General features: G+C 29.7%; 1 protein-coding gene across 1 annotated transcript in view; it reads left to right on the forward strand.

The window, feature by feature from the left end:
* The window catches only part of LOC105193393 (flocculation protein FLO11), a 38719-nt gene that overhangs the window by 6451 nt on the left and 6978 nt on the right, over nucleotides 1-25290 (forward strand). Inside the window, 8 exon segments of the mRNA XM_039450567.1 lie at nucleotides 9512-9734; nucleotides 10834-11268; nucleotides 11624-12884; nucleotides 14145-15460; nucleotides 19022-19596; nucleotides 20142-20370; nucleotides 20798-20897; nucleotides 21025-21061. Of these exon segments, the coding sequence (XP_039306501.1) occupies nucleotides 9512-9734; nucleotides 10834-11268; nucleotides 11624-12884; nucleotides 14145-15460; nucleotides 19022-19596; nucleotides 20142-20370; nucleotides 20798-20897; nucleotides 21025-21061 (4176 nt within the window).

Consider the following 25290-nt stretch of genomic DNA (forward strand, 5'->3'; position numbering starts at 1 on the left):
TTATGTTAGAATATTTTTACTCAATAAATACAAGTAAAATATATACATATTGTATAACGTATACGTAAGTATACATTTTACATTTATGTTATATGATAGCAATATCCGTTTGCTAGATAGTCTGTCTTACGAACAGATGTGAACGTTACCGATTTATGTTGTACTTCGATTTATGTTTAAAACCGCATGAGAAAAATGAGAATGAAAAAAATATAAATAAAACTGTTTTAGAACTACAAACATGTAAAATGTCTCATATTATCAATAATATATTTATTATTGTTAAACTATGCAATTTGCAAAAAAATTATATGAATTTTATTTTTGCATTTGAAGACTTTGTTCTCAGCTAATTTTATACATATATAGATATACGAATTATAGAGTTTTACTTCTTTAATCATCTAAGCAGATTGTATGTTTATCAATTTAATAAAGTGTAATGCTTTGTTTTCGAAAAATAAGAGTTTTAGGAGGTTTGTGTCAGTATCGGTAACTTCCCTCTATTTTATGTATTTATGTATTATAAAAGAGAAGGATGGGCATCCATTTATATTGTACTCAATAACTTTTTTTTAATATTTAATTAATATTGAAACTCAACAGTTATATTTATCAAAATGTTGTTTAATGAATTTTAAACTAAAATTTATAAAATATTTATTACTTAGGACGTGATTTATAAAAAAATATGATGACAGAATGGATTGAAGAAAAGCAGAGGTGGTAACATGGCTACCTTAGAAATAAATTTAAAACAGGTTTTTTTTCAAAATACACAATATTTTATTACAAAATTGTATATTTTTTAAAAATAAATTATTAACACAAACTACTAAACAAATGACTCCATAAATAATTATTAGCAATTAGTCATATAAGGCGCGGTCAATTTTATGCTACGAATGCTTTGCATCATTTGATTGATCAATGACAACAAAGATTTTTATAAATCAACTAATCAAAGAATTCTTCAAAGCATTTATAGTGTCACGTTGACCGCACCCTTAACAAAGATCGTATAGATGCTTATAATATTTACACGGCTAATAATATCATCTTCTCCTCTATATGTATAACAATCATGATACGAGTAGTTATTCTAATAGCTATCAACACTTTTTTTTTTTTATATTAATACTATTTTTGGTGAAAATTTATATACGTATATGTATAACCAAGAAACATTTTACATTTTCTTATGTTTACTTTGTAAGTGGTAAGATGTTAAGTTAATACTATAAACAATACTAAATTAACACCATTTTAAGTGAAGAAAATTATATTAAATGTTATTTTAAGCTATCAAAATTTAGCAACAAAATCTATATTAAACTTGAATTAGCATTCGGATGAAAATTTACCCACAATGGCATTTTAGGATTAAAACTGACAGCTAAATCGAACCTGCCAAAATGTTTGCATATGCCATCAAATTTCTAACGAAAATGGATATTTCGGGATTGTGCCAGGGACTAGCACGTCGATGTTTTGACGTCGTCGCCTTGTTAGCGACGCGTAGCGTTGCGTCGGGCAACAAGGTTGTTGGCAAACACAGCTGATCTCGTGGATCAATTGCCGGAATTGAACCCAATTTCATTCCACACAGGTTGACTTGCTGTATGATGTCGACGAGCCAAATCGATAAACGTGCATCTGCAAATATTCGATAGTCCGTTCTAAATGCAAACCAATTGTATCTAAAATAAAAGTTAGAATTGTTTTCAAAAAATCTTTAATTCGGCGTGATCAGCCATTATTTTAAACTAACCGACGTTAATTTTTAACAAACTCTATTAAACACAGACAATGCCTTAAAACTTTAAATAAAAACTTCTTTCAAATATAAAAATAATCTTTTTTCAAACAATGTGAAAGAATTTATTTTAAATTACGAGCAATAAATAATTTAAGAGTTTAGTAAAATTAGATTTTAGTTATTTGATGAACGATAGACAATATTAAATATAAAAATAACAGACAACTACACTTAGAAATATTTTTATAAATTAAGACTTCTTTTATACTTTTTTATGTTTACTTTGTTAGGTATTAGAATAACTAACAATAATGACAACATAACAATAATGAATTAACACTATTTTAAGATAAAGAAAATTTACTGTTAAAGGAAACATTGAATTCTGTTAAATCAGTGATAGTAAATAATAATATATGTCTATCTTTGCTTTCCGGTCGTGTCTATAACACTTTTTTTTTATTATTTCAATGACGGAAAGATATCATTTCGTGAAAGCAGTTTGCCACAGCTATATGTAAATATACGGTGACAGAAAGATATAAAGAACTATGAATTTCACATATACAGGAATGATACGTCCGTTTGATGGAACAGGTTAGCTCGTCTATGTGTGGAAAAATTTATGATCCATTCGTCGGCGTTAGATTCAATTTGCGAGACATCGCTGAAATTGTGGTTCACTTCTGCGTAAGATTGTAAATTGCAATCATTTTTCATAAAATCATTTTATGTATATTACTTGATTGATCTATTGTAGTCACCGTTTTGTCATAAATTTTTTGCGACTAAATGTTCTGTTTCTCAAAAGATTGACGTATATACCTTATATAATATTAACATTACAATTTCTTAACGCTCTTTTTAACATAATTTGACAATTGAGTAAAGGCCAAAACGAGCTAAATTGTTTTTTAAAGTTACAGCAATTTATTCTGGTAAACATACTTTTAACGGGACATTTTGACGTCACTTGATCTTCATCAGCTGTTTATCTAATTACAAAAAATTTTTTCTACATATTGTATCACTCGTGATTAAACAAATTGTTCTTTTAATAGTACTCATTCGTGGTCACGCAAAAAATACAAACTTTGAAAAAAAAAAAAAAAATAAGACGATGTAAATCAAAATTAACCTGTTGTGTGTCGATTTGAAATATAACATAATTTATTTGATAAAAATCTTTTAGTAGTAAATTTTTTAGTATATAGGTATACTCTCTATACTTTTTTATCTTTATTAATTTATATATTTAATAATATAAATCTTTTCAATATAAAAATATTACGAATTGCTCTATATATAAGATTTGTATTTTAATTTAACTCCTTTTATGCTAAGCTGTAAAGATTAACCCAATAAACGAATTCGCAGAAAGGAAAACAATTACCAGTGTCATACGTATTGACACGCGATAACACGTTATTGCTTCCTAGAATTGCGCCTGAACATCATAGATCTTGCTAAACACTCAAACAAGGCGGACGATCGATTCTTCGTAGTGTTGACGACGCATAATAATCCAGCAACAACCAAACAACGTAATGATGAGCGATTTATCGGTTCGTAACGTTATTGAGAAGTTTACCATCTTTGGGACCGGACCGAAGAGTTTCAACCGCAAAACTTTCGGCAGTTTACACGTTGCCAGAAGTTTTCCAATTACACGGCAAGCCGTCCAGTTTTCCTGTCGGAACCCGTACTCTGACATTTTCCAATCTGTGCTGTACCCGCGAAGAAAATCTTTTTACTTAGCATTTTTTTTAAGCGCTTCTAAGATCTTAGAAAAATTTCAGTATCATCGGACAACTTATTGTATAAATCATTTACTCTAACATTAGATTTCTAGAAAGACTTATGCGATAAATTGTTTATTGAATCTTAAATTTGTGTCTTTTTTTGGATAAAATTGCTTTAAAACATTGTTGATAAACATTAACAGAAATTTTTATATTAATAATACTAGTTGTTTCCTTATATCTGAAAAGACATTTGATGGTTTTTGACTTAAAAGGAATCTTTTTATTTCTATATTAAACAATAAAATTAACTTTTTATGAAACATAATTAATTTAATAATTTATTGTTTTAATAATTTAATGATTAATTAAACATAGTAGACATATTATAAATTCTCTTAGCATAATTTAATATTATTAATATAAAAATTTATAATTTGGTCATAGTATTATACGTGCATGTATGTACTTTAGGGGTAGCAAGCTGGTGTTATTTGTCATCATTTTAATGCCAAAATGTCGTCAAATACATTATTTTGACGTTGAAATGACAACAAATAACGTCAGCTTGCTACCTAGGTTTGTTCTAACAATAAGTTTAAAATGTCGTAGAATATAACATATAATTAATATATTGTTAAAAAGACAATTAATAATTTTTTTATTATAAAAGTTGGTGTTATGTAGAATTTAAAATTAAATTAAATTTAAAATTATTTCTAAAAGGATCACGTGTTTGCACGTGTGGCGAAGCTCCCTGAAATCGCTTCCTCAGTTCACATCGTGACATTCTAAAAATCTTGGCATGTGCCCAATGTGCGAATGATAAAATAACAGACTACCGTCGTGAACGGCAACCTAATTTGTTTTCTCGTAGAATAACTAACGAAAATTACATCTACCTCAATAACACAATTAGTTTCCTTCTTATTATTAAAAATTTATTAGATAATTGCGCATAGCTACAATTAATAATAAGTAAACGTTGATATAAATATGGAAGAACGATTAATTTAATATCTTAATACGCATATATAAATATAAACTGCCATTAATTGAAAATATTTTATTAAAGTTTTTTTTATTTTATGAAAAGATAAAAGATTTAACAATACAAAAAAGATTAAATTCCTGTAGTTTCCTATTAGTTACTTTATTTCTTATGATAATATAAAATAATTTTCAAATTATTTATAGTGGGTGGTCCAAAAAGATTAATGGCGTTTTGACTATTTAAGAATTATAATTTAAGAATATAATTAAGCAACATTTTTGTTCTATCGAGCTCGTGACAGCTGGTCGTGCGTCATAAATTATAATAATGCACCGAGTCGCCGGAGGTTAAATCAAGCTGACACTCTTCAATTATCTGGTCTCCCCTCAAGCTGGTATCACGATGCATCGGTCGCCCACATCCTCATCAGTGTCATCGAGAATCTACCGCATCATCGCGAATAAAACGTTTAGTCTTTCTGAGCTTGAATACTTCTTTTAAACAAGTGAAGCACTTGAAGCAATAACGTGCTAAGTCACGGAAAGAAAAGACCTGCGACATCCTTAGTCCATATGTTCACATATATATTTAGTCATTTATGTTCAAAGCAGAGCAAGAATCTAGTTTTAAACATCTTCAGACAGAAAATCAAATTATATTGCGTTTATATTTGCATCTGATTCAAATATATAATATTTCGTAAATCTGATCCTTAGTTTTTCCAATATGGAATAACAATTGTATTTATACTTCATAATCTACATTTTACAATATTGCAAATATAAAAATTTACAATAATACAATAATGAACATATTTACTCAGTGTTACTATAAATAAATATGTGTATTTATTTCTTTCAAAATTTTTATGAAATACGATAAGTACAATGAGTCCTGTAAAGAAAAATAAAGAAACCTAATTAATTATTTTTAAATGATCTATCTTATATGTTTGTTAAACGAATGTAGATTTAATTATTTTTTTTATACAATATACATTTTATACAGTATTCAATATACAGTATTAGATTTTCTAATAATGGGACCATAATATGAGAAGAATTTTCTTTTATATTTTATTAATGTATAAATATTTTTATTCATTTATTTATTTTTTTATTTATTTTTCTAAACACATTCAAATATTTAACTTTACATTTAAAAATGAGAAAGCAAAAATGCACAAAACATCTTTTCAATTCTTCGCGAGGATATATTCTGACTCTTCGGAGTCGAGACGAGAAGGTATAACGTGCGAGAATGATAACATTTAACGATCAATACTGTAGATACGGATAGAAGCAACGCAAATATCAACATATCGTGACATTGTTACTCTCGTATATTCCATGTAATACACAATAGCGCGTATACGCACGTACTCGTCCGCGTGCGATGGTGCGATATCGCGTTTGGCTTCCAGATGGCTGAACGGCCATTTCTCTCGCGCTATTCACGTAAACTCGGAAATTTTCGAGCCCTCGTGTAGACGAATATTTCGTGACGTGTATTTCTCTACAATAGTCGAACGCAGATTTTGCAACGCGAAACAGTTTTCATCGCGCAAACAGCGTAAAAGTCTATATAAACGCGCGTGAGTACGTTAATGCATGTTTCATATTCTAGCTAAAATTCTTCCATAAACAGTCGATCTTTAAAACAACTGTTAAATCTGTAATATATGAAACACATTTTTTATATTTTACAAACACGTACTTAATTTTAATGGACGAGTTAACATACATTTAAAACGCATTCAAAATATATGCTATTTAAAAAATATTATTATTAAGAATAATTTTTTCAATAATGGTTATGAATGAGGACTATGAGAACTATGAGAAGAGAATTACTGATTTTTATATTTTATATTTCGAGAAAATGTGATATATTGTGAACACATTTTTATGGCATTGTGCTATTTCAATGGTGCAGTAGTTTGAAAAAAATATGATAAATATCGTATTTTTCCCGGATTGTTATTTTCTGTTTTTAATTTTTATAAATAGATAAGAAATCGCAACAGAAAGAAAGTCGTGCACACATTAGTCATATTTCTTCGCCATTCTCAATCACATTGATAAAGAGATAGAAGGAAAGTACGAAAGTATTGCGACATTTTACAACTTATAAGTAAAAAGAAAAATCAGTGGAAACACGTATAACAAGGCCGATTGCTTCCACGACGGAAACAAAACAATTTATCTGCCAACCTATGGCAGTTCCTGATTGTGGAAGGAGCGTCGTAAAGAGTTATTTTTATGGGCAATATCGGGAGAGATACCCAATCGTGTTGCTCTCAATTCAACGAGACATTGCGACAAGATAAAGCCATAAAAATACTTTATACATCAAAAACTTACATATCGTTGGATAATTTTATTTAACAATATTACACATCATGTTAATGCGTTGACTGACATTTATAAAATCTCATTATATGTATAATATTGCAAATAATATCAATAAATCTTGCTGTGTTAACTATAATTAATATTTATCAATTTTGATATTATTATTATTATTATCATCCTAATTATAAACATAAAACAAATATTATGAAACTTTTACTTTATATATAATATTTATTAATAATTTACTCAATTCTAAATAAAAAAGTAATATGAAGTTGAGTGAGTTGTTCAGAGCTACTATTAATGATGTGTCAAATTCTAATTTAGTCACAGGAAAATTGTTCTAATCAGAATGGATAGGCAAGAAACAAATATCGTTAAATTGTAAGAAAGATCATGATAATACATAGTCTTAAATAGCTAGTGTTGTATGATTTGACATGATTAAAAAATAGCAAAAAATAATAAGTAACGTTTTTATGCTAGTGATGTCTTCTTTGTTTTTATATTACTTGTTATTTATATTAATTTAGTTAATTTTATGTAAAAAGTTATTTCTTAGAAAAGAACGTTAATTATTAACTATACATATATAATAAAAATAAGAACATACCAAAACTTATATTTAAATAAAGTATTTTTTAATAAAAGCGTAATTAGAAACTAAAATGTTTTCAAAAAATTAGGTTTTATCATATTTGATCTTTAATTACTTACAATTTTTTAAGGTATAAAATCTAATAATAGATAATAACAATTGTTGCTTATGATTTTTTTAACAAAGCTTTTAAAAAAATCTGAAAAGCATCATGGACATATGTCAAATGCCACTTTGATTAAAATTGCGAAGCTATACAATGTGTTTATAATAATTAATGTTTACAAAACTTATAGTTCACAGAAATATAAAAAATTTGATTTTGTAAGTCCGAACATTTTAATTCTTATGAAATAAATTTTATATCAATTTTTATTAACTAATTATTATAAAATATATGTAGATTGTTATAATCCCTTTTATATTTCTATTAATTCTAGTTAGTATTATATATAATAATTCATAACAATTATAATATATAATAATTGTTACATAATTTATATCACAATTTTTACTATTTGTATTCTTATTTGTAATTATCACTTTAAAAGCTTTTAAAAAAAAAATATTTGTGTTTTATATAACAATTAAATATTTTTCAAATTTAATATTAAACAATTTAATATTAAATATTTTTTAAATTAAAAAAAAACATTATTGTATTATGTAATTTAAATTAGCGTAATAATGAGTTTGGATATAAGATGATGAAAGGACTTATCTTTTCCGATGTGCACTGTTTCTACTAAAAGGAATTGCTTTAGCGGTTTTAAGGAACGACTGTTGTAATTCTATTATCACACCAAATGCCATTAGCATAATAATTAAGACTTTTAGAGGACCTAGTTTGGAAAACAGGTTGGAAGTTTCTCTACAAGTACTTTATCACGAGTTTTTGTTATTTTCTACTTAATTGAAAGTGAAATGGAAACCAGAAGTAATTATTTTTAACAACCCTTGCTATGATAATACAGCAAACGTAACAGAAAAGATAATTAAAAGATCATAGAATTCCATGTGTTTGTAATTCTCTTTAGTTTTTGAAGAAATATATACTTTTATTTGCGCCACCCGTTGTATAAGCCAGAAATGCAAAGGTTATTACTCTCTGCCAGGTCGATCTGTCTATTTTAAGACGAAAGGCACTTTGCCAAACTTATATTAATTATACGAATTATTATTTTCTTTTTCTGTAATCTTAAACGACGTATTTAATGATCAGTTTTAGACTTCGCAGAAATAATTTTAGTGTCCTAATTTTCTCTCTTGTATCATTAATCTATTTCTAGTTACATATTTAAACGACGGCTAACAATAAAATGATTTATCGATGAAGGAATAAAACGGATTAACTTGATCGTTTTACTAATTATGAAGATTAACGCTTCACATAGATCCTTATATATTTCTGGCTTTTAAATAAATGCAGATAATAATTATGGTATTTTACAATAATAATGTCACCAAGAAACCTAGGATAATATTTAATTTGTTTTTATTATATATTTATATGTTGTTTTACGAGTAATGATACATTAGTTTGGATTTATTTTTATTCATCGTGCAGAAAGGTTCTTGATGAAGACATTCATCACATACACAGATGCGTCTTCTCGGTAATGCAAACTATGCATTATCCGTATTATCCTCATTATCTTTAATATCCTGAAACACCCACAGCCCTATTTCTTGTGAATGTCTTATTGGCTTAACGTCCAACCCCATCTCGTTACTGTAAATGCAAGAAGCGCCTGATAAATCTTGTCATCGCAATCATCAATGATGTATAGCATGTTATCAATAATACATAACTTAAACATTTTGTTAAATTTGTCTGCTTATCATTAATTATTATAATGAATATTCAAATATTGTATATTATATATTTGAAGAAAATTTTCAAAATTTTTTAAAATAAAATTATATTTTTAAAGTTCTATTTTAACAAAGTAAGGATTAATTGTGATTTATTTATAATTCTACGATAATCAAATATATAATTTTGTTTATAAAACTAAAATAATTGACAGTTGTGCAATATATGCTTTTCATATGTGATTACAGGGTGATACAGGAGCATATCGAAGCAGAACCAGCGTCGGCATCTCCAGCACATTTGGTAGAAATACTTCCGGTGGAAGTAACCTACCAAGCTGTAGAAGCAGTTATTCCGGAGTCGGATCGAGTTCTGCTCGAGCTATTGCCAAGGAACGAGCGCTTGCTGGCTATGGAGGCACTTTTCTTAAAAAGGATAAGTTCGAAGAGAAACCAACATTCAAATATTCATGTGAGAGGTTTATTCATTTGCAGTATTTTATATGATCTATATTATTTATATATTATATAATTTAAAGAAAAAGAAATATTTTCTAATTTCTATTTAAAAGTTTATATTTATTTTGGTTTCTTGATAACTTTATATTATAAATATGCTATTTTATTTAAATAAGTAGTATATTATGTAAGATATTTAAAACATTTATTTTCTTGTAAAGCGGGCACATGTTTAAGTAAACTTATTAAGTATGCAATGTGCACATGTATGCGCAATCACGCTTGTTAAATCTTTACTAGAACGTATGTAGATGACAATTAGCATTGCAAATAAAAAACATACACTGAATGCTTACTCTTTAATTACTCCTATATCCATAATCTAACTTGATTAATATTAATAATGCTATTAGAGTCACAAATTTTTACTTAGTAAACAACTTTATATACATTTATTTCTTTTAAATCTGTTCTAATGAAACGATTGCTTCTTAATAATCCTTTCATTGTCATTAAAGGAGTTGTCATGTTTCAACTTTATTTTAGGAGCAATTTTTTTAGTGTATGTTTTACATAATTACTTTTAAGCTGTACATACGTTTGTTGAAGCACATTTGTACAAGTCTGTTGGCACGTCTGTCTGGAAGACAAAACTGCACAGCTATATCGTAAATACGGTACACAAGTTTCGGTTGACTTGACAAGTATACTTGACAAATTTACTGAAATGTGTATGTTTAGCTTTAATATAATAATTTTGCTTATAAAAATTTTTACATTTATTTAATTGTGTATATAATTTACGTGTGTATCATAATTCCTTTATAAATTTTTTACAGAAAACAGAAAAAAATGATACAGCAATCAATAAATAAATTATTGAAAAATTGTAAATAATTAAGTTTGGCAATATTAGCGTTGCGAAAGTTTTAATTACATTATTACGTTATCAATGGACTGCACGGATTTATCTATAACTGAATGACTGCAATTATTAAATAAGATGTATAATAATAATAATATAAAATGCATATGTCTATATTATTTATTATACATATTTTTGCAGGAAAAGTAACGTATACACAGTCACAATTTTTCTCAAATTATCATAGGTACTAAAGACGTCGATAAAAGTCGATTGCATTCCGGAAGATCGTCGTCCGAAGACGTGAGGGCGAAAAGTCCGCTATCTGATAGTAGGTCGTCTCTCCTTGAGAAGTACTCGTTCTCAGCTGGCAAAACATCGGAGAGGCCGTCTTCCGTGTTGGACAGATATAACCGACCGACTTCGCGGGAAAAGAGCAGAGAACCCGAAGGAATATCGAGGTACGGATCCAGCACATATCCCGGATCGAGTTTCGGCCGAAGTTACGGCAACGATGGTAGAATCGAAAAGAAGGACCACCCGCCGGTTTCCTATAGAGGATTACGTCCCAATTCCGGAAAAACATCGCGCGAGCCCAGTCCGGAAGTCAGTGTCGGAAAAACGAATTCCTTCAGAGTCTATTCACGCGCGCCGTCTTATGGTCGTTCAACTGCTTCGCCTAGTAAGTAAGACTATTTTATTAAGTATTACATTAATAAAAAATATGAGAAAATATTTTATAATTTTTATTATAATTATTTATTTATTATTATAATTTACATGTTTAAAACAAAGAATTTTAAAACATCTTTAAAATTTTTTCTGCTACACTTATAATAAATTTTACGATTAAACATAAATTTTAAAAACATATTAAATTCTAGTTTTGATAATGTACGTTTCTTTGTGAATATAACTTTTAAAAATATATTTTTAATTATCATAGTTTTTAATCATTATTTTATAATTCAATAATTTTTAACGTTTCAAATTTGATATAAATAATCAACTAATGTTACAAGAAATACACTTTTTAGGTACATCCGAATCAAGCTCGACTACAATCTCGACGAGATTTGGCTCGACAGCTGGTTCGCGATTTCTTTCAACACGAAGCGGAAACGAACGAGTGTCTACAACTATGAACTATTCTGCAGGAGGAAGGTTTCGAAATTTGGACAATAAAACAACTAATCGGAAAGAAGAAGAAGATGAATCAAAATTTATAAAGTCCGATAAAGATGGTCACTCCGAATTGTCAAAAATTACAAATCGAATAGAAGAGAATGAGACCAACAATAAACTTCCTGATAACGAATTTGTGACATTAACGGTAGTGACAAGAGGTACTTCACCGACACTTCCAGCTTCCTCATCCTATGTCAGAAACAGGCGAGCGGAGATTAATGCCGTTCATCAAAAAGAAGTGATTAGACTTCGGAAAGTGCAGGATACTACAGATAAAGAAATACAGTGTGAACAAGTGGAAGAAACGTCGAGATTTTCGAGGTACGGCAGCAGTAATAGAGTATCTGGTGCACCGTGGTCGACATATCTGGATAAATATTCAGGTGCATCAACAACTGGCAGCTCGTCTATGTATTCGTCAAGAGGATTTACTAATGCGAGCTCTTCTAGCAGTAGGCTTAATAATTTTGCATATACAAGAACGAATGAAGTACCGACAACTACGAGAAATGAATCCACTTCGAAAGAACTGTCGAGTTCTAATCAAGAAAATCATAATTTCGATAACAAAAATCAGAGTGAAAAATTTTTCAATGGCTTAAACAGCACAACAAACGATGAGACTTTATTAACGTCCAACGATACGAAGTCATCGTCGAGCGGTCAGAATATTCATGGCATAAATAAAGAAGACAGAATTCAGGGTAGCGAACGGTGTTGCTGTGGTGCGCGAAAGACTGAAACAAATGGAGGCTCTAATAATTTAAGAAGTTCTAATCAGAATCTCGCATTTTACCGCAAAGAGGGCTCAATGACGCAAGATTCGCAGGATGCATCGAGATGTGACGAATATAAGAACCAAAGAAGACCGTCCATTCCGCGATTAGAACGTACTTCGCCAAAGAACGAAGTAAAAACTAAAACTGAATTAACATCATCTAAACTCGAGGCATACAGCGAAAGAAGAGGATCCACTCCTAAATCGGATGCCAGCTCCTCTTCTAGAACAGAAGAGCCTCTTCGAATCGTTGAGGGGCATTGTCAAGATAAAAATGAAGAAGTTACTTCTCAAAACTGTGAGGTTTCGCAAAGAAAAGATTCGGCATCGAGGTATGTAAATTTGTTTTCTAATAGTGTAATAAAGTAACTATTAATATATAGTACATAAAGCATATATATGTTTTTCATATTAATTATAATTTGTTGAGAATACAACAAAGTCAATTTCACTTATTCAGTTATATTACGCATTATACCGTGTTTTATTATAAATAAATTACATTATCTCATACATTAAATATATTACTAATAAATTTTAGACTAATTTATAATATTAATAGATAGAATTTCTAGTAAAAAAATTTATAAGATATATAACAAATTTAGGAAATAATTTTTTATAAGCAACACAAAATTGTAATAGATCACACAAAGTATCCAATTTTCACGCTTGATATTTTTATAGCTTCTCTACAAAAAATTGTTAGTTATTACTCATATCGCACTGGTTATAAGTCAGAATTATAAATATTAGGAAACTTGCATCCAGAATAAGTCGTACTATATCAGTGTGTCAGTCAATTATGATCAGTTTTCTCAATAAAGATGGCAAGCTTATATTGCTTATTGGTCAGTCATAACGTAAACCAAGTTTTAAGTCCGAAGAAATAGAATTTGGCCATTTCCACGCAGTGACTAATTACTGACTTATTATCTTATGCTACTGACTCATTATTGTTACATGCTACTGACTCATTTACAACCCTAACATCTGATCTATTACTAATAGCTTATTGTAGAAAGCCTATTAGACTAAAGATTGCATGATACGAATTACCGTGAACAAAATGGCACGTTTATTTATAAATCTCTTTAGCTATTATTTATTATTTGTACTATTTGCAAGCAATGGATTTTAAAAAATTATTAATTTAAATATTAAACAAAAAATTTTTATAACATTTTCAATTTTACAAGATTGGAGAGCAATGTAACAAATTTGAATAAATTTGAATGATTGAATATAAATACTAAGTATAATATATCTGTTATTATATTTAATACAAAACAGGATTTGACACGCGTTGCACATTTCGGATGGTTTGCAGCTTGGTTTTGCCAGCCCCAGTGTCAATCTACATTTAGACTGCACGCGAGGCAGTGAGATAAGGAGAATAGCGCTAGGTGGAATCAAGCTGAAAATCGGCCGAAATGTGCAATGCATATCGAATCCTGACGTAAAATATATCAGAAAAATTTTTAAACGATTGAAAATATATGTATAGAAAATCTATAATAGAGAAAAAATTAGTATTTTTAGTAGACGATTAAAAGCCTTATAAGTAACTAATATTTTTTCATTAAAAACAGTTCTTCGCAAAGTCGCTCGTCATCGACATCACAAACTCGTAACGTATCAACGAAGAACGTGCCGCGTCAAATGACGCGAACCGGCTCGTCAGATGGGTCTTCTGTAAGCATGCCAATTGGCAGATCGAAATCATCGTCAGCTAGTTCGGTGACGAGTCAGGGTATAAAAATAAAAACGACAACGCCGCCATCGTCCGGAAAATCATCCACTGGTTTGATCCTACCGTCAGTGAATCTACGACAAGGCGGTTCGCCGGACGCGCGCGGCAAACCACCTGTGCCGAAGAATGATACTACGACCGCCGCCACGCCGAAGTGCACCGTGGCAGCGAAGTACGTGAACAAGGACTTCCGCAAGTCGACCTTGAACATGGAGAATGGCGACCCGTCGTGCTCCAAATACGCGAGAAGGAAAAAAAATCAAAGAAACATTTCCGTTAATTCTCAGGATTCTGAAATAATATCAGAACAAATTCCTCAGGAAATCTCTTCGGAATCCTTAACCTCAACAAAGTCCGGTCAATCGAGGTTCAGGACGCCGTCGGGAGAATCAAAACCAATGCTTAAGAGGAACGGCTCGAATAGTTCAATGAAGTGGGAAGTAACAAAAAGTGTGTCAAAGTCATCTTGCGGAATAAAAAAGAGGCCATCAGGAACGTTCAGTTCCGGTAATAGTAGTCAGTCGACCTCTGTAAATTCTTCCAGCAGCGAGGATGATGACGATCCTACGGAAAAAACGGATTCGAGACGGAGAAGAAAAAAAATGTCGGAATCGCCCACGCGCGAGATGAGAGGTAAAAGCAGTGCGGGATCGTCGAGAACAAGTGTGTTGGCGTCATCGGCCGATGACATGTCAATGATGACGGAGAAACCACCTAGACCACCCTCTAGTCCAAGATCTAAAAGTGATCGTTCAGCAAAGACAGAAGAGGCCAAATCTTTTCTAATGAGAGCGCTAGCGCCAGTAACAAACTTGTTTAAGAACAAGAATCAAGATTCCGATGACACAAGTAAGTCAGATGGTTGGATTGACTCCTTTGAAGAAAATCACGAAGCTAACAATAAATCAGGACAGTCGTTATCATCTTCAAAGTCAGCCAGTCAGAATCTGTCAAAAGTGCCTAGTTTTAGTAATTCCCAAAGAAGTGATGGAATAAGAGGAAACAATGTGAGGATTCAACGTCAGTCTTCAGGCGAGAAACCATGGTGGTTGGATCCAAATTCTGATAATATTCCCGAGGGAGTTCAAAGGTCTAGTCCATGGAATAATGATGTTAGTCAAGATACAACGATTAGCACGGCTTTACCGGATGATGGTAAGTTGATCTCTTAATATATTATAAGCGTGTTCGCACACACACATTCACATACATATGTTGCACACCTAATATACATTTTAAGATATTATATACATTTATATATTAAATTATTATTTATAATACTGTATGCTTGGTTCATATCATATTTTGTTTATTTTCATTTTGTTATTATAACATTTATACATATTAATAACATGCTGCACACAATCATTTGTTGCTATTAAAATTGCAGCAAATAAATCCGCACTTGTTGGCAGATTGATGTAACAACTTTATTTGCCAATAACTTGTCGATAATTTTTGAAATCATTATCGAAACTTGTATTGCAATTAAAATGACGTAAAGATTTATGGATTACACAATGCTGTTATTAACATATTTCAATACTATATTGCACACAACACAAGATGTATATATATCTGCAAATTGCTTCAATGTTGACATATTCCCAATTTTTAAGGACAAATAAATTTATCGGATACATACAACTAACGTAATTTACAGTTTACTAAAGAGAAAAAAAAATAAGATGCATTTGTGTGAGATAAGAAAAAAATTGTGGCGTTACAAACTGAAGCCATAAAAGGCACTTTTATTTAAAAAAAACTCACAAATTTATAAATCTTTGTAGATATATTTTGCACACTAATAAGTGTCTCAGAATAAATAGGTTTTACAATTATGTTATAAAATATTTTTACTTAAACAAAATAATTAACATTTTTAAAATAATTCCTTTGGTGCTTAAAAAATAATTTTTAAAATAATTTCTTTGCACACTAGTAAATATGTGTCTACAATGCGATTGTAAAGTCACAAGAGCGGTCATAATGCAAATAGCACATGGTCTTTTCTTATATACAATTGTAAATAATTACATCAAGAGACGCGGTTTCGCGCCAAGAAAACGCACAGTGCGAGGAACGAGTGCGAGACAACGTCGTGTCTCTTTATCCGAGCTGACGACTTCTAAATACCCAAAATTATCGGATCTTAGTAACGGTTGAACCGATCAAGTTCTGAACAATCTCAATAGATGGGTAATAAGAATGTTTTTATTTTTTTTCTTCATACTCTACGTTTAGAGATATCGCGATAAAAAAGTTCAAATCTCGAAATTTTCATGTAAGAAATGTCATCACCCTCCTATGGTTTATTGTCTTTTTCAGAATCCTAACACCAGGTAGCACTCGTGTAGCCCACTGCAATACTTGATATAATATATTAATATTTTGATACTCTAGAACTCTATTTATGGTTATAAGCGTTTTGTGATAAACTAAATAATACATATAACATCGCGCAAATTAAGAGTATTGTAAATATACATTAAATTAAAAATGTGTTATTTAAGAGTAATATATATTAATAACAGTGTTCTGTCGGAAAAAATATATTTGTCCACATAGAAATTGACATTCATTGAATGTTCATCGCCCTTCCATAGCTTCATGAGACGTCTATCTCCCTGATGGAAATCAGATTGACATCCATTAGATGTTCATGAAACTTTTATAGCCCATGGGATTTTATTTCCACGATGGAAGTCAGATAAATCTCCATTAGACATCAATCTAACTTCCATAGCTTCATGGAATTCTAGCCCTACGATAGAAATCAGGTAGACGTTCACTAGAAGTCTATGAAACTTCCATAGTTCCATGGAATTTTATTTCCATCATGAAAGTCAGATAGATCTTCATTAGACATCCATCCAACTTTTATTGCTCCATGGTATTCTAATGTTCATTTTCTTTGAGAAATTTATCTACAGCAAATGATAATGTTCTTACAATTAGTTGCATCTAATATAAAAATTAAATTACTTAAATTTATAGTTTTTTATAATTAAATATAAATATAAAAATTTATGTGTCTCTGAGGTTTTTGTGCACAACATATTTAAAAAAGAATCAAATTAGTATTGAACAGTTGTGACAAATCTCTTATAAAGTCATTTCTTTGCGTATTCGTAACATAAGTCTTTTTTAATACTTATTAAACGTTTTTGTATTAAATAATATCTTATATATCTAAGTTTATTAAGATATAAAACATGCAGGATGAAACACTTTTATTTAAATGTGTTGAGTTTATTATATAAATTATATTCATAAAATATTTTTAAATATTTTTGAAGTTTAAAATAAAGTCTGAACTTATGTATTCCTAAATATATTGTTACGGATCATGGGAATATAAGATTTCTGCCTTTGGTAATTTAGTATAGAAGAATTTAATGATTTTTTAATTTTATTTAGGATATTTGTACATATGTAAATTATAGTAGTGTAATAAATAATAATCGATTATCAAAAAATAATATAAAATAAATGTTAAAATGGTTCTTAATAAAAAATAAACATACATTTCTGAAATCAATATATTAACGTTAAAAATAATAGAAAGCTTTATTTAAGCTTCTCAGTCAATATGCTCGATAATTAAAAAATAACAAATTATTAGGCAAAGGTGGATAAATATTAAGTATATGCAAAAGTGTTGGTCTTTTTCTTCAGCACTCTGATATATAATAAATACTTTAAATTGAAATATGTTTCCACCTTTTTATGTTTTTTCAAGGTTGGTATTGAACTTTCTAAAACACCATTCATTATGACTCGATGTCGCACATGATGTTAAAAATAATATTTAATACAATGAATGATGAAAAAATTTATATTTGAACCGTATTTGATATGAATCCTAGTAATAAAAAAATGCTGCTACATGTAAATCCATTTGCTCTGTTTTTGATGAAAATATTGTGTCACTCTACATATACATGCAGATATTGATTTCATCATTTTAAAGACGTGATTTTGATGTGAATGATTGTCCGCGCTCTGGAACGTCATGAAAGCTTGAGACCGACAATTTGGAAGCATTGTTGAATAAAAATTCGTCCCAAACGCAAGTAGCTCTTGCAGAACAGTTTGGAATCAACCAAGCAACAATTTCAAGGCGACTGCATAAAAAGGGAAAAATTCTAAAGCTTGGAAAATGGGTGCCGCATGAAACGTCGCAAAAGAGCATTATCCGCTGGTTGAGCACGCGAGTTTCGTTGCTTTCCAGGCAGCGCATAAAAGATTTTTTATGAAAAATGGTTACTGACGATGAAAAGTGGATTATGTACGGTAATCCAAAACGCAGGCATTTATGGGTGAACCCCGAACAGTCTTTTATACATCAATAAAACAAAATATTCAAAGCAAAAATGTCATTTTGTGTATTCGGTAGGTTGCGAAAGTTGTAATTTATTTTGACTTCTTCACCCGCTGGTGAAACGGTTAATTGAATGATTTGGACAAACCTGAAGCAAACAGGCCATTTACTGGGAGTCGGAAAATTATTTTGCTGCACGGCAACGTACTAGATCGCACGTTGCTCAAATCACTTAATAAACTATTATTAACTTGGCTGGGGAGTTCTTCCGCACGCGGCGTACTCTCTTTCATTGGAATTCTGTAACTCTTAACAATAATATTATATTTTTTTAATTAAAAAGGTATTATAAAATATTCTTATTTATCATTTCATTTCTTGCGTGTTGTCAGGAAAATATAAACTCAAAATTTGGCGACAAGGATCAGAAGAACAAGCCTGGTGGTTGGACGACATTGCAACGGAGGAGACAAAAAAATCATCCTCGCCAGTGTCTTCTATTTCGAGACGGGGGTCCAGTCGAAATAGTTTTCGATCAACTGATCGGCGAAATCGCATCAGACATCAGCAGTCCGGTGAACGAGCGTGGTGGATGAGCGACGATCCCGAGAACGTTCCGGAGGGCATCGAGGTCATTCCAGTGGCGTCTGCTGATACTCAAAGTACCGACAACCCTGTCGATAACGAGAGCCTTTACTCTTCAAAGCCGCTTAAGAAAATCCGACATATCGAATCCGGTGAGAAGGCGTGGTGGATGGACAGCTCCTCCAACGTTCCTGACGGGGTCATCAGGATTCCTGTGGAAATTCCTAACAGCACTTCCGACTCCTCCGAGTCATATGAGAAGATCGATATCGGCATTAACCCTGAACCTGAGACGTGTGCCAAGGGAAGCCTCTCCAGATTTCCTATTGAATTTCCGCCACCACCATCCGAGCCGTTGGGAGATCGTGCAAGTCCGGAAGGGGTAAGATTGATCATCGTATTATGTAATATATCACGTAACGTTCACAATCTTCTAGTCTGATATGTCATGCTGATAATGGTTTTGTACAATCTGATAAATTTCTAATTGTTAAAATACAATAATAAAATAATCCAAACAAGAGAAAGATTGTGAAGAAAGATGAAAGACGTTAAAATTCTTGTAAATTTTTTTTTCTTAATCAATATGTTGAAATGATTGAATTCTTTAAAATATATTGATTAATTGATTAATAAAATTTAAAATATCTGAAAATAAAACAGTTGATAAACTGATAATATTAAGTTGTAATTAATTAGTTAATATTTTTTATTATGTGATGGATAATCACTAAAGCTTTATTAAAACTTAGGAAAGTAGGGTTGCAAGTCTAAAAACCTGGAGTTATGTTAAGCTTGAAATATTAAGGATTAATATAGTTTTCTATCTACTTTTATTACTATTACCACTAATATGAAAAAGAAAACATTAAAAAAACTATCAAAAGAATTACCACAGAATGCTTAAATTTGTTGTTTCCGTCGCAGATCGAGAATCCACCTGATCCGCCAGACAATTATGAGGGACGAAAATCTCCTTACGACAATGTACAATCGACGCGGACGCCTCGAAGATTGCCACCGCGGAAACGACCCTCTACGTTGCCGTTATTTATTGGCGAGCATACTGACATCGATAACGTGCTCGGTGATACAACTATCCTGTGTCATAGCCCTGTTCTCTCCCGAGTTCGTAAACAGGAACGCGTTGAAGAGGGTGAGGCAGGAATGAATTTAGCGTCACTTAGCGGTCGATGCTATCGCCCAGTTTACATAGCACCAGTCGGATTATCCGATATATCGAATAAAGCCCAACAAAACAGAGCCTGTTAAATTTGTTGTGCAACATTTTTCCTTTTAAAACTGGCGAAAAGAAATAAAGTTGATGCATTTTGCTTAGAAATTAAGATATCTTTGGTGAATTAAGAACTTTGTGAAAAATATGCCCAAAGTAATGAAAAATATATTTGTAATACTTCAGTTTTAAATTCATATTCTTATATGTATATAAAATAGAGTTTATCTAGTTTTATTATTAACTTTTTCAAATTTCTAAATTTGTTTAATGAATTAAATGATGTAGTTTCACACGTAGGAAAATATATATTAGAATATTTTAACATAAACACTATGTTCTATTCCAGATCCTTCGCAAGATAGTTCAGAATGCGAAGAAATAGACGCAACCCAAGTGATTATTCATGACAGTACGCCAAAAACACCAGTGATCCAACGAAGAAATCGGTACGTTTCATAAAGACATTAGTTTGACGAATACTTATAAATTGTCTATATATTATATAATGCATATAACTTAATAAGAGAGTAATTACGCAGATCAATGCATTTAATGACGTTTTCTTCTTTTCAGAGAGGACAAGAGGATTCAACCCGATGGCTACATTCCGGTGAGTTTTGTTATTCATATTACTGCATGTTAATATGTGTTTGTAATATTTTTTATTTAGCAAGATATGTAATATTTATTACAATAATGATTGATAATAAGCAAGAAACATATAATAATGAATATAAAAACAAATATAATAATATTTTAAATAAAAAATCAGATTAAAAAAGTAAATTTAAATTATATACTATATAATATCAAATATCATAACATAAATAATAAAGTTAAAAAAAAAGTAATATTTTACGTCTAATATTTTTTTATAATTTATGCATTTTTATTCGGCGTTTTTATTTGACATTTAAATCATTTTAAAATTAAGCGTCAAGGAACACAGAACTTGATTATTTGTATAAAAGAATTGTCAGAAAGATAATGTTTATTGTCCATTTAAATGATAAATATTCTCTTAGATAAGTGAAATATATTTGTCAACGATCTCGCTGGTAGAAAAACGTGAAAATACGTTTTATGTTCTTCATTTTAAATTATGCACTTACATTTACTGTCGCAATACTCTCGTATTTTGACGTGTCATACTCCGTAGTCATATATAAACAATGGACAGCTCGACATAACTATATCGAAAAAGTCTTTAAAAAAAAACCTACGAGGAAACGGACGAGAGCAGAAAAGTGGAAATGCTTGCGACATTATTATTTCTCATGAAAGATGCAGCTCCTTGCCACTCTTCTGCAATATTTCGTATTGTGCATAAAGTGCCAGTATCAACAAAAGAACTTCGCTTGCTTGAATGCTTACATCATTTTTCGCATATTGCGTCTCGATTAATAATTACCATGACATTGTCACAATTTTTATTAATTCCAGTTTTATTAATTTTCTTTTTTAAATAAACACATACTTGTAATTATTATGTTTATTGAGAAACATTTAAAGTTATCAAAAAAATGAAAGGCCAAAGAACGAGCAAAATAAAATGTATTTTTGTTACAATAAATTTAATAAAATTACAAATTACAAATTACAAATTACAAATTACAAATTACAAAAGTATAAATTACACTAGTCGACAAAGTTCGTTTTTTTGGCTTTAAAGTAAATAAAGTCATTTCTGATAGATTTTAATGCGCTGATTACGAATCTGGGAGCAAAAATGTCGTATCACGTCAAGTTTTTAAGATATTCTAACTTAAAGAGGTAAAAAAATGAGATTGCAAATTAAATTTTTTTTGTTTTTTTAAGCTTTTGTGCCACATTTATTTGTATCGAATCGATTGTTTTGAAAATTTGTATTTGAGGGTTTTTTGTGTCGCTGATTACAAATCTGAAGACAGATTTCCAACATTTAAAATAGTCGATCTAATATGACAAATAAAAATCTTAAAAAAAAAAAAAATTTAATTTGCTCTATTTTAGCGAAAAAAAGTTATATCATAACAATTAAATATGCGTTGGAAAGAATAACACTTTAATGTGACATCCAGCGAGATGCTGAAGAAAAATTGTTAGACAATTTAATAGGCCGTGGAAAATGGCCAAAAAGATCATTTTTTGCATCTTTAAGTTAGAATATCTCAAAAACTTGACGTGATACGACATATTCCAATTCAACTTATTTGCAATAAAATATGAAATTGGTAAATACACAATTGATACAATATAATTATATTTATGATAGATGAATTAGATGTCATTGCGTAGCTTTTTTATCGTACATAGGTTATATCGTATATAAAAATTGGGGCTAAATTTATAAATTTTTTTTTAATGTGTAAATTGAGTAGATAAAAAAAATTTATATATAAGATTTATTATTATTTATTTAAAAAGTTTATACGATAATTTTATGTGCTTTCAAAATGCTTTATTGAAAAGTTAAATAGAACTGCCTACTTTTTATTGTATATTCTTGTAGCTTATCTCGAGACCTTTCCAAAACACTATAATTAAATGTTTTTTCGTTAAGTATTTTTCGAGTTATAAGATTGAAAGTTAAAAGCGAAATCACTTTGATTAGAAAAATTAATTTTTCTACATACGTATTCATGTATGAATGCTCCATTTTTTAAATACGATTTTAATCCATTTTTTAACTTATTAAAATAACAATTAATTTGGATCATAAGCACAATTTATCTTGATTTTTGTATATGATAGTAACGGAGAAAGCAGTAAATAATGTGAAAGGTTATTTAAAAAAAAATCCAAGTTTCTCTTTTAGAAAAGTAACTCAAAACTTAAATATTCAGAAATCTTAAGTATACTCTAAATCTTTGTTGCACATAATTTTATGAAATTTTTTGAAATTACATCCTTATAAAATTACAATCTATCAGTTATTAACAAAATAAGCTATGATAGTAATGCGTAGAAGCATCTGTAAAACGATGATTTAATTATTTGAAACCAAGGTAATGAACGAGAACCAAATTATTTTCTTTGACAAGACATATTTTTTGTACATTTTGTTTATGGAAATATGTTAAAAGTAGCTTTTACTCCAAAAATACAAAAGCGAAAGAGGAATTGATTGGAGACATTTAAAAAATTATGGCTATAGTTAATAGCATAATAAATGATTATTTAGAGAAAGTTCTATACTTTTTGTAAAAGAATTGATTTTTCTTCAAATAGTAACAGTGTACACTTCGAAAATATATTGAATCATTAAAATGGCTGATTTTTTTCTAGTGAGACAGTTGATAATTGAACGATGTTTTGAATGCCAAAATTAGTTCAATAATACTGGAAAGAGTATAAAAACGTTTGTTTAATTTTTTACTTTTTTTCGTATTACCTTAATTAGATATGAATGATAGATAGCCACTTTTATTTTGTTCAATATTACTGTTATAACTCTGTATATCTTCATTTATACATAAAATCTTGATTTGAGATCGATATGATATCAATGTGATACTTTAAATCCAATGTTGAAATAATTTTTCGATACGACATTAATTTGAGGTTGATTTGACGAGTCGTTAAGCCTGTTTTTTTAACTAAACTTTGGTTTATGTTTCTTCTTTTTTTATATTAAAGAAAAAGAGAAAAAAATAAGTTGCACATAAAGTTTAGTTCTAGAGTATGAAGAAAAAACAAAAATCTTAACGCGGGAGTTGGAATGTAAGGAGAGGGAGAAAGGACCGAAATTACTTGTTGAATCGACGAATTAATGTCAAAGTAAAATTAATAATTATAGTATTGACTCAATGAGTTATTTCATACTGGGGAAGAATTAAAAAATTAATAGTTTTCTACAGATGCTCTACGTTTTTCCAAGTTGTGCAGTCCTTGTGAAATTCGTAATGATTTTGATGTCAAAAATTGTTTAAAATTTAGCTGTTTTTGACTTTAAAAATTTCTCGAAATTACATAATCCGTCTATTTCTTGAATTGATATTAAATTTTAATTTTTTTTTTTTGATGATTAAATTTCAATATTGTTTCAATTTCTTATTTTTCACTGGGTTGCTATTTCTTATAAAGTCTAATAAATTTACATAAAAATTCTCTATTGTACAGAATAATATACTAAAATAAGAATGACCTCTAACGCAAATTTATTTAAACGTATTAAACGTAATTTTATTTTTTCGGGTACCATAGACATTATAAAATAAGAGCTAATTAATTTCAGCAACTTTCTGCGGGGCACTCTGTATAATTATTGTAACAATTAATACAAACCTTTGAAAGTTAATAATTTTCAATAAATCATTTTTGGACATACATTTTTTTCACTTATATAATCTCATTAACGTATTGTATAAGTTTGGACTCGATCTTTTTGAATTCTTTAATATCTACTACGTATAAAAGTTCCGGATCTTGTATAATATCTGCGCAACAATATAACGACAATATTACGACTGCCATTAAGAGTTATAAAACTCCGTTATATTTTACTCCAAATTATACAGAAGTCACTTTTATTTTTACATTGTTTGTGCGAACTATACTACTGTGAGTAGCACGGTAGCATTTACACTGTTCTACATAATAAACACTATCACTTTTCTATAGGCTGAGTATTTTCTTTTATAATGTTTGAAGTCTCTGTGGGGTCTCGTTGCAATCGACAATATGCGACAGTGCTTACATTTCTGTATTCTTTCACAGACTGATTTTGCACCTTGATTTATTACTTTTTCACTACAGAGTTATTATCTCAATTTGTTTTATTGTCAGCAAATTATTATCTTGTATGCCAATATTTCAATAGTTTTTTTTTTAAGGTTGAGTTGACTATACAATACAAGT

Source organism: Solenopsis invicta, chromosome 1 (assembly GCF_016802725.1).
Source record: "Solenopsis invicta isolate M01_SB chromosome 1, UNIL_Sinv_3.0, whole genome shotgun sequence".
Taxonomy (NCBI): Eukaryota; Metazoa; Arthropoda; class Insecta; order Hymenoptera; family Formicidae; genus Solenopsis; species Solenopsis invicta.